Source organism: Phalaenopsis equestris, unplaced genomic scaffold (genome assembly GCF_001263595.1).
Source record: "Phalaenopsis equestris unplaced genomic scaffold, ASM126359v1 Scaffold000028, whole genome shotgun sequence".
Lineage (NCBI taxonomy): Eukaryota > Viridiplantae > Streptophyta > Magnoliopsida > Asparagales > Orchidaceae > Phalaenopsis > Phalaenopsis equestris.
The window spans coordinates 229,082-240,870 of NW_018164470.1; the positions used below are offsets into that span (position 1 = coordinate 229,082).

At 32.7% G+C, this 11,789-nt stretch overlaps 1 protein-coding gene across 1 annotated transcript in view; it reads right to left on the reverse strand.

Annotated features, from left to right (window-relative positions):
- LOC110018628 overlaps positions 1-11,789 on the reverse strand; it is a 100,192-nt gene that overhangs the window by 59,002 nt on the left and 29,401 nt on the right. Inside the window, exons 9-10 of the mRNA XM_020715990.1 lie at positions 2,089-2,344; positions 1,885-1,997 (exon numbers count right to left, since the gene is read on the reverse strand). Of these exons, the coding sequence (XP_020571649.1) occupies positions 1,885-1,997; positions 2,089-2,344 (369 nt within the window). The remainder of the gene's footprint in view (positions 1-1,884; positions 1,998-2,088; positions 2,345-11,789) is intronic.

An 11,789-nucleotide genomic window follows, 5' to 3' on the forward strand; every position in this document is an offset into this window, starting at 1 on the left:
TCCGGCGATCGGCTACGTCGACTCTCCGAATTGCGAATCCGGTGCGTGCAGGAGTACGAATTGTGCAGAAGGCCACCCTAAGGCTCGGAAAGTACCTATAGGGAATCCCTTTTGGGTTTCCTCATGTTGGTTTCGTCCTTCTAAGTGCTAGAAGTTGATACCACACACGCGAAACTCCAGAAATGGACGGAAGCGGGTCGAACTAAAACGAGACGGGTCCCACTTCTAAGGCTCTAAGATAGTCGCAGGAAGACCCCTAAGGCTAGATCCTAACTCCTACGAGAAATACTAGACCTCACGAAAATTGAGGTCAACAAATTACTCATGTCAAGTTTCAATTGAAAGCGTTTCGCAAAATTATCTTGATTGTAAACGCGCTTCAAGTATTCCCACATTTCTTTAGCTGTGCCAAAAGATCGTAAATTGTTCATTATGTGAGCCTCAATAGATCCCAAAATCCAGGAAACAATTCGAGCATCATTTGCTTCTCATTGACCAATATCTTTTGCCTTAGTAGAAGCTGGAGAAGACCCATCAATATGGCCCCAAAGCTCCTTTTTTAAGAACATTCTGAGCTAAAATTCTCATACGACATAATTATTTCCCGTAAATCTGATAGCTAATATTTCAGAAGACATTCTAAATAGAATTGTCGTTGATCAAAATCAACCAAAAATCAAAGAAAGCCAAGATATCCAAAAAAAAATCCAAATCGTTGATCTAAATCAACCTAAATAAAATCGTGCAGTGCCTTAAATCGGGAGAGGAGTCCAAAGCCAAAGAAAAACTAAGAGATCCAAAAAAAAGCAAAGAAAATCAAAGTTTCGCTTGAAACGGGATGAGAAGATCGCAGCTGTCGAGATCGAAGCAAAGATATTTGGGCAGAGCGGATCCGGCTAGGCAGAGGAGTAGCGGGCTTCCTTGGACTCCGATGAAGGTGGATGAAGATGTCGCAGAACTCAAACAAGGACAAGAACGATAGCTCCCGGCGAGGACCATGGAAGCAGTCGAAGATGCCGGCGAACGATAACAAAAGCTAAAGAATACCAAGGATTCAGACCGATTCAAGCTCTGATACCATGTCAATATTTTGAGCAAATAGGCCGAATGTCTTTTCCTTCGCTTTCATTCCAATAAATAATAGTCTGTACAATCTATTTTAGGTACATAATATTCTATATAATCTATTTTAGCTAACTTAACTAATACATATTCTTAATCTAAATATTCAGCTAAAAGGAAAGATTTCATGCAAATATAATATTTCCTTCTTTGCAGCATTGCGAATAAGGAAACTCTTTATTTTGTCTGATTTTGTTTACTCTTGATTGAGAGAGCCATGTGATTGATTTTTTACTCACCTGATTGGCATCTTGCACCCCATCAACTATCAAATAGTAAAGTAAAAACTTGCCAAAATAAGTTTAAGGATCAAAGCCTGGTAATTCTATGTGGGCTGTCTTTTTGAGCTAACTAATTTCATTATGTCATGAATTTAAAAAAAAGAAAGAAAAGCAATCTGAAGCAAAACCAACCATCATACATAATAGTATTTTCCCATAGAGAAAATAAATGCAAAAATCCATTTGTAAGGAAAATAAACTATGCATTTCTCTCTTCTTTCATTCTTCGTTTATGTAATACAAATGAAAGTTGGTAAAAAAAGGTGAATTAATGTAACCTTTTGTTAGATGATCCCTCATCATGCTAGGATTAAAAATAGAGGCCACAAAATTGAAGAAGATTATATCAGAGTAATAAGAATACTTTCAAATACATTAGCAGGTCCTCTAAAAAAAAATAGTCTGCTGATGAAACAAAAAAGCATCAATATAGTGAATTTAGCTGTAAACATGTAGTAGAAATAAGCCCAAGGAACCTTACCTCATTTAATTGCATATGTAAATATTTAGGACCCACTGAACCAGCTGTGTTAACAAGGACCAATGACTTGGCCAAGGAAGGCCAAAAAGCAGCTGCTGCAGCTATAAAATAGCCTGAAATTGAGATAGCAGTATCCTCAAAAACCATAAATTTGGCAACCATTAATTTAGGAACATGTTAAATTGAGGAAAAATGAAGGCACACCCCCGATGGAGTTTCCAACAAGGTGAACTGGTTCTCTCACAACATCAACTATAAAGTCTCTCAGTAATTCTGCCCACATGGGTTCGTTATACAAAACATTTGGCTTCTCAGACCTCCCAAAACCTAAAAGTGTAATTCCCCAAACTCGGTGTCCACTCTTGGCCATAACAGAGATATTTTCACGAAAGTGCTCAAGGAAAGCTCCAAAACCATGGACGAAAAGTACTGGGGGCCCCTCCTGACCAGCTACTGTGTACTGAAAATGAAATGCCAAGTCACAATGACGAAGGATAAAAACAAAAGTGAAACATAATAGAGAAAATGAAGAAATAATTGCCTCATCATTATTTACTTTTTATATTCTGCTACCCTTCCATGAGGAAACCATAAGAAAGGAAAAACGTTACTCCAAATCAAATTCATAATATGCATGCCTAATTTTGTGAAGCTATGGGGAATTATTCATATACCAAATTTCAGATTTCACAAATGTGAATTTAAATTACTCAAAATGCCACCCTGGATCTCTAGCATTGCCGGCTTAAATTATCATCATGAATCCATGGATTAATGGTTTCATTTTAAATTTCCTTAAAAGGCATTAACTTTGAATTTGCATACTTACAACAATAATTACTGTAACAAAGAATAAATTACACTCAAGCAAACTATGCTAAATTTGGAAGAATCAATAACACTTAGAAAATTTTAGATTTTGACCATTCAGTGACTAAATTAAAAAATATATATATCAAAAGGGAAATTGGGAATTTGAGCTGTGTCAACAACTCCTAGAGAATAACTAGTGGTGCATAAGGATTCATGTCAATTGCACAATTCCAGCATTAAGCATTAATAGAGCAGTGAGGAGAAAAAGTGTAATGTCCATCTTCCATGTAAGGTTTCGACAAAGAAAATTAAAATGCAGGGAATTTTAAAGATTGAAGAAGTAAACCCAATTTGCTTGCTGTAATCTCAAATCTTTAATGCATCACAAATGATTTATATTATCTTCTAGAAAACTTAAAATACCGTTTGTTTCGAACCAAAGTTTCATGATAAGAATGGAGCTTAACAAGAACGAGACCCCAGAATTTTAACTGAAGGTAACATCAGTGTTTATCAGCTGGTTGCATTTGATTTTGGGTCTAGATAAAGAGCTTTTGTAGATTTCGCCAGACAACATCATGTTGCTGTAGTCAAGGGCGGTAACCTCGAAAAAGTAATGACCAATGTAAAGATGGATAGGTAGTGGTGTGTGGTCATAAAGTGCGTAATAGGGTGACATGCCAAGGCAAAATTTATTTCATTTTTTTCAGTTGTCCCCTTTGTCACCTTAGATTAGTTATAAGTTTCCAGATGATAGCATAATACAGTTGGGTGCCCAGTACTTTAAATAAAGCATTCCATAAATGGCTCATGAAGATGCAATCACGCTTGAACAAAATTGTTTTTGAGATATCATGATGTCAGCATAATTTGTGAAGAAGAAATGCCACAATGATAGTGATCAAACTCTGCAACAATAATGGTGGGAGAAAAGAATACTTGGTTGGCCAATCAATTACAAACGTAATGTTTATCTTACCTTTTGAAGGTGGCAATCAAATGATAAAATCCAAAGTTAGGTCTAGCACATAACTACATAAAATAAGAAGCTTCATTGGAGTTAGTGCTACTAAAACAGGCGGGCTTAACTGATATTTCTTGATATTGCCAAAAGTTTCATGACAATATTTATCCCATTAATTTTATAAGAAAATATATTCTTCGTCAACTTCGCAAATAGTTGAAATGTGCTTGATAGATTTGATATCAATCATCAAAAAAACATGAACTATCTTAATAAATAATGAATTTGGCAAAGATATTCTTATAATAACATCTCCAAGGTTGTCTTGACTTTATTAGGTTCAAATTTAATTCCTATATGGCATACAATATACCCCAAAATTCTTGATGATAACATAAAAGCATATTTGAGAAAATTACGTTTAAGAGTAAATTTTCTAATTCTCTCCTCATAGCACAAAATAGCCTTTACAATCTTTCCTTTTACAAAGAGATAAAAACCATGGCATTGTACCTTCTAGGTAGATTAGATCATCAAAAGTATGAGTCATAGCTTATCCCTAGTATTTTTTAAATTGAAAAGCATGATAGCATAACATGCATACTGAATAATGTATATTTTCAATCTTTGAGAACAATAACAATTTATTTGTATCCCAATCGTCCATAAATGAAAAAAATATTGCAGTATAAGGTGTTATCAAGTAGCAATTCTGGTATAGGGAACAAAAAGTCATCTTTTAAACATGCTATATCAAGATCTCAAAATTTACATTTTCCTTTTTTTTTTAATACAATATTTGTGATCCAATGAGAAAATTTCTTCTCTCGAATGCTTCAAAAAGATTTTTTTATTTCTGCCATCACGTGCACTTCAATCTTAAGCCTAATATGCACTGGAGCTTGTTCAATGGGCATTGCATTTGCATTAATAGCAAATTTTTAGACTATCACATCAGAGGATAAATCGAGCATCTCAGCAAATATCTAGGCATAATAGTGATCTATTTCAATTCATTCATTCAAGCATTCTGCCCACCATCTTTAATATCTTCAAATGTTTGCTTGACTTCTACACTAAATGATAGGTTGACTTTGTAAAAACATTCTTTGAATCTTTAATTTCAATCTATCTTTATTTCTGCATAACAAACCTATCTCAGAGAATATTTACATCATGTAAATTTGAGGACTTCAGTAGGGCTGTCAAAAAAGTTCACTATTCGTGAACAGCTCGTCTTCAGCTTGTTAAATAGCTCATGCTTGAATCATTCGTTAAGCAAACTTAAAACAAACGTTTTTTTTAAAGTTCGAATTATAAATGAGTCAAACACAAACAACCCTTGGTCTGATTGTGTTTCGCTTGCTTTAGCTTGAAATAAAAAAATTATATGCATTATTTATTTAATAATAAATTAAATATATTTATATCTAAGTTTAAATCACTACAGCTTGTGTGATTATATGATTTTGTACTTTTTATTGCATATGAATGGTATAGGTTTGAATAAAACACCATACATTTATTTTTCTAATTAATTTAAACAAAGCAAATTTCGAGCAAAGTATGAGCCAATCACAAGCCGAACAAGAACAAGAATATGCAAATCCAGCCAAACACGAGTCAAACACAAACAATAATATGCAAACCGAGTCGAACACAAACACAGTGTTTACGAATAATTTCAAACATAAGCCATTTTCGAACATAATTAATTTTGTAGGAGTTGAAAACCCTGAGCTCGTTCAAACTAAGCTCGTTTACAACCCTAGACTTCAAAGATATTATTGTTACTTCTAAGTGATACATTTGAACTTTTTAACTTCATATCCTTTGAAAATATCCAGTTCACATTTAGCGATCTTGGCATAAATTCTTAGCTTTTGCATCGATCTCTAAATAACTATGAATTAAAATTGGAAATCAATGTAAGCACAAGCCGATCAAAATTCAACTCTTGGCACCCGTGAATTTAAAATAAAAAAAAATTCTTGCTCCACTACATTCAGGTATATGAGGTACGTAAAATATTTTCAACTCTTTGAGATTATGGACCTTACAAGGAGTAACCTCTTTAAAATGTTGATGAGGGAAAATTGTAATTATTAATGCATTTTTTGTGTTTGTTATGTTGGCTATTCTCCCTAAATAGATATAAGAGCCTTAAATTACTTTTTTAAAAAGATTTGAAGTCATAATCTGAGTCAGAATAATCTTCTTTGTTCTTTTCCTTAGTTTACACTTTTTTTTTGACTTAATAGAAGTATCATCTTCTTTTATATCACTTCCTAAATAAGGATAGTTCTGTTCAGCTTAAATGGGAACATTAATTGCTTTATAAGAAGTCGATTCATCCTTCTACTCTCCTCTTTCCTACTTATTAGTCTCCTTTATGGGTTTCTCTATGCTTTGTAAATTTGAAAGTGCAATTTTGCAAGATTGTGTTGACTTTCACTTCTATGGACTGAAAGTACTTGTAATCCTCATAAATTTGCACCTCAAGGTTTTGAAAGGTTGTATATCTCTTAAGATCCTAAATTATTCTCCATCCTTCAAAAATTTCATATATTAATGCAAAGTAGATGGAACTATGCCATATTCATTGAAACATGGTCGACCCAAGAGAGTTTGAAACAAAATATCAGCATGAACTACATAAAATTTAACTTCTCTAAAAGACTTTCCAAATCTAAAGGGCAGTATAAAAGATCACATGGTCGCGTGCCCTTCCCACTGAACACATTCACCATTGTTTTATCTCAACAAGTTGTTAGATATCAAAAGATAACCACCTTAGCAGTCGTAAACTCATAAGACTTACTGTAAATCCTGGATCAATAAAGATTTAAGTTATCATGACATCATCACTCGGCTGTAATAAATAATGGGTGATTACATTTTAATATTCTAAGCAAACGATTCTCCACAAACAATATGATGGTTGGAGTGTCCAAATATGCAAACCTATAATCATGCATCGCTCAAGGAAGTATACTTTAAGTTTATTTGAATCTTTAAAAGCTTTAATTAAAAATTTCACAGATCTTTTGATATAAAAAAAAAAGCTTCAAATACGCTGAGTTATGCAAAAATATTTCTCATGTGACAAGACATTACAATCATGTCCCTTGCTTAAGGTAGTTTCTTCGTTAGATCTTCAAGAACGGCCTCTTCATTGATCATAATGTTCTTGTCATTATCTGGTGAAGGTAGAAGAGTTTTGCCACCCTTAAATTGTGCTCGGGCCACTGCATTCGATACTAATTCATCTAATGAAGCAATTCTATTGCAAACAACTTTAATTGTTTCGAAAGATTGATTGGAAGAAACAAGATTACCACCCAACTTCATGTACTCCATCAATGATGGCATCAAGGTTCTAATTCACCTCCATTAAAAAAGTATATATCCTTTGAGCTATTATCCGTCTTTAATACCATCAAATAAGACGAAGATGTTGTTTCTTAGAAATACCACTCTTTATAAGGTTGATCCTATAAATTTTTTTCAGAAATCATATTTTATTATTGATTCATGGTATGGATTTGAAAAAAAGCTGGCTGAGAAATATTCAAGGCCATTAAAACGACTATATATTTCAATTGGAAGCAATTCTTCATCATCAACGTCGTTTAATTTGTCAATATAGAATAAAACCAAAATTTATTGTCTAACTTTCTTGTTGGCATATGATCTCAAAATTTTTTATAAGCTTCAGAATCTTTGTTCTCTTCTTCTCTAACCATTTTTGTCAAGTTACTATGGAAGTCCTAGGTGGGGCTTGGCTAGGTCATGTCAAACTAGCTTGATTGGAATGTCTTTCAATCAGGAGCTTGGAAGTGGATGCACTAAAACTTTGCTATTAAGCATTGATTCAATTGGGGACTTTCACATGGCACCAAAAGTTGTTTCAACATTTTTCCAGTTTTATTTTTAAGATCTCAAACTCCCATTCTTCATCTTAGATAATTTTTTTCTTTTGTTTCTTTCTTGATTAATGACAGGAAAGATGTAATACTTAATCTAGATCAACTCATGTACATAGATTGTTAATTTTAAATATAACTCATTTTGCATATCCCCTTTGTAAGTTGTACTTCATCACTTTCTATCAGACTCACTTCTACTATAATTTCGGGTGTGTCTCTATGCCTAAATGAATATAATTATTAATTTAAGTTAACTTAAGTTTTTAATTTTTATTATTATTAAAATTTTCTTATAACTATCATATTAGCTCTTTCATCAAAATTACATTAATTAATACTAAATCTTGACCCTGCTACCACTTTTGTCACGACCCAGCCCAGGACTTGGAAGGTTGAACGGTGGGATTAAATTTTCCATATTTATTTTCTATAACTAATTATTAACAAATGAAAAAGCTACTAATTAAATTAAATTAAAGCACTATAATTAAATTTATCTCATTATAGTTTGTTCGCGTCTTTTATAAACATTGTCTCTTCTATTGATCGTCTTTTAATTAATTTATTACCCCTGAAAAGTTAGCTTAAAATAATTGCGAGCTAACCAAAGTCAGTGAATACTCAAACTCATATACTACAATAATACATAAAAAAAGAAAGTAATATGCATATCAGTTAATCTTTTAATTTTGATATTTTAAGAATATGATGTTATTTAATGAATCTTGTTATTCCAATAACATATCTAAATCATTTTATATATGTATAACTGTCATAGGGACACCGTCTAAAAAATTATATCAAATAAAATGCTTCAATATCAATATCATTTTTTATTTACGTACATGAGTACATTAACATTCTCTCGCTAGTAACATAATGAGGTGTCTCATCATAGACAATTATGCATATATAAGCCATCAATATAGACCTATCATTCATAAGCTAATCACATATATATATATATATATATATATATATATGACAATTGAAGGCAAACAGATGAAATTGCTCAAATAGATTCCCAATTTTGATCCCAGTCAAGAACCCTCAGTTACACCTATCTGGTTTTCATTACCTGAACTCAAGCTTCGTTTCTTTGATCTACCTATCTTATATGCAATCAGACTTCGTTTCTTTGATCTACCTATCTTATATGCAATCGGAACTATCATTGGAAAACCTTTGTAGGTAGATTTACCTACAGTTCATTTTTCAAGACCATCTATTGCAAGGATTTTAATTGAACGAGATATTACACTACCAGACGTAGAAGAAGTACAGCTTGGATCTGCTCACAATGGTTATTGACAAAAAATCATTATGGAACAAAAACCATACTAATGCAAGCGCTGCAAGATGTTTGGACACCCGCAGGAGAAATGTTTCAAATTGCACTCACAGTTGAGAACCAGTAGTCAAAAGCAGAACACACTGTTAGCGCACCCCATGTGCCTGAACGCACTCTTAGCAAACCTGATGACAGCCAACCTGAGGAGGGAAACACCACAAGACAGGAGTTAGTGTCTGCCCCTGGGATTCTTTCTTTTGACCATACTACAATGGATAATATTCGAACTGAAAATCTGGATAGTCTCGCAGCTCCTATTCAGGAAGCATTAGGTGCAGAGGTAACAATTCACACTTCACATACACTGAAACCTATTGCGGTGGCAACGACTGTTTTTTCTCCTATTGCAGTTTTAACATCAAATCAGATCGAGGATCATATGAGTCAGTTTTCAGATGAAGAATGATAGGTTTACACTTCTCGGCAGAAGAAGTCTAGGGGCTCGGCCGGGGGCTCAATCCAACTTAGAAACTTAATGGATGATACTTTGGTAACTCCTGGCAATGACACGACTCTTCAAAGCTTGTTATATGATTCCGCTCCTAAAACTAGAGGAAGAGACATGACTAAACTGGCTCGTTCTTAGCTACTATTTTCTGCATGTTTTAAATTTGTTTTTAATTTTATTTGAGTCTATCAATACCTTTTGTTGGAGTTTTTATGTACTTGTATCGTATGGGTAGGGTGCTTCTTTGGGCTCTTCTCATATAACATTTATGTATCCTTTTATATTTCAATAAAATCAATCGAACAATCGTGGGCTATATATATATATATATATATATATATATATAGCATTAACTAATGCATGACAATAAAAATTTACAAATATATAACATTTAAAATAGTATGACCAATAAAGAAAAGAACATATCAATCAAAATAAAGATTGTACAAATATCATTAACTACTAATGTAAAATAGTTGAGAAGAAATAAAATATTATCATAGATTAAAAGTAAAAATATTCACGTCGATTATAGACAATCTGTTTGTTCTTAACTTGAATTGCTTCTTTCAAATTATTACTTGTAAAGTACAAAATATTCAATTATCACTTAATTATATTTTAATTTAATTATCAATTGTTGTTGTATTGCACAATTTTAATTAAGATTTCAATACATAAATATTAATGTAAAATATTTTTAATTTATACCAAATAATTTTAGAACTAAAACCCTAACCTTTCTTTAGTGCCAACACCCTTTCTTTTATCCAGAAGTGGAAACTTATATCCTGAAGCAAATGCACTTTAGTTTAACATTTAAATAAAAAATAGATATAAATAATACATATAGTATTTATTAAACAACTTAATTAAATAAACTTACCTTTAATTATGGTCAAAGACATCTCTCACGCACGCGAGTCATTTCCTCTCCATGTGATGCTTGACTTCGCGAACCGCTTGATGCTCGACGTTGATACTTCCTCAAGCTTCGTTGCCCTCAATGAGCGTCTCGCCTCTACACACATGAGAGCTGATCCACAAGTTCCTCTTCCCACTTTGAAGACGTCACTCTTCTCATCCTTTCTTCCTCTTCTCTTCTTCAATGGTCAGCTAGGGTACAATCGAGCACCTGAACGCATAGAGCTTTCTTTTCATCTACACGCGAGCATCGCTTCATTGCCCTAACTTGCTCGACACTACAAGTAAGTTGATTGCATTAATTTATAGAGCAAATTCATCCCTTGCATTCTCGACCCTACGTTTCAAATCCCCTTCTTCGGTTTCCTAACTCCTCACTTCTTCTCCCCCTCTTTGGTTTCGTCGGGTATTTGAAACGGACTTCACATTTTTTTAAATAAATTAAGAGTTTTGATATTTACAATGTCCCTCTTTGGTTATGATGTACAATAGATGTGTCTATAATAAAGATACTTGAATGATTATATTCTTTTGCATTGAACCTTATCGACTCTACCTCCTTCCAAGATTAGGTTCAAGATTTGTGCATGATTTGAATTCATGTGAACATTCATTACACCACAAATGTTATCGTTTTTATTCCCATATAGAAGGGATAAAATTTGTAAGATGAATCACTATTATGCTCTGAGTCAAAGACTACATAAAAATCTCATTTTAAGATGAAATTTCTTTGCAAAAGGCAAACCTTATGCAAATTAAAAAATAATATCTTTTAAGCAAATTTACAATGAAGCGTTTGATTTTTGATCTATGAAAATATGAATATATTTGATTAGACCATAAGTAGAGAATATAAATCATTCCTTCATATAGATCTTATCAACTCCTATGCTCCATATATGGAGGATTGGAGTTGAAAATGGAAATTGCAACTCTATCCTTTAAGTGGGGCAACCCAATTGGGAACGTACGCGCATTTTAAGCCTTAGTTTAGGCTTGAAAAAGACTTTGCACATTTTTTTAAATAATCACACATTTTTGGTGTGGTTGCACACTTCTCAAACAACAATAAATTTGGATTTATCGCACAGCATACTCTGACTTTAAATTAAAACATTTAACTATTTGTTGGAGCACATATAAGCACTAAATGTTTAAAGGATATGTGTATTTTTTTAATACATTTCTGTGACCTATAAAATAGTGTATTTAACTTGGAAAATGCCTCATAATGTTCATATAGAACTTAAAATAATTCAAATTCAATTTTATTTTGTCTGCTTGGATGTATTAGGAGCAGATCCAATAATGATTGCTACAAAATAGATCTACTATGTATTTTAAGATCTCATAAATTTAATTTGTGCATGATTGTATTTCTTGTTAAGTTTCAAATTGCTCATCATATATCATATAAAAGTTAATTAGAAAGGTATGGCATGTCATATAAATTGCAATAATATATATATATAT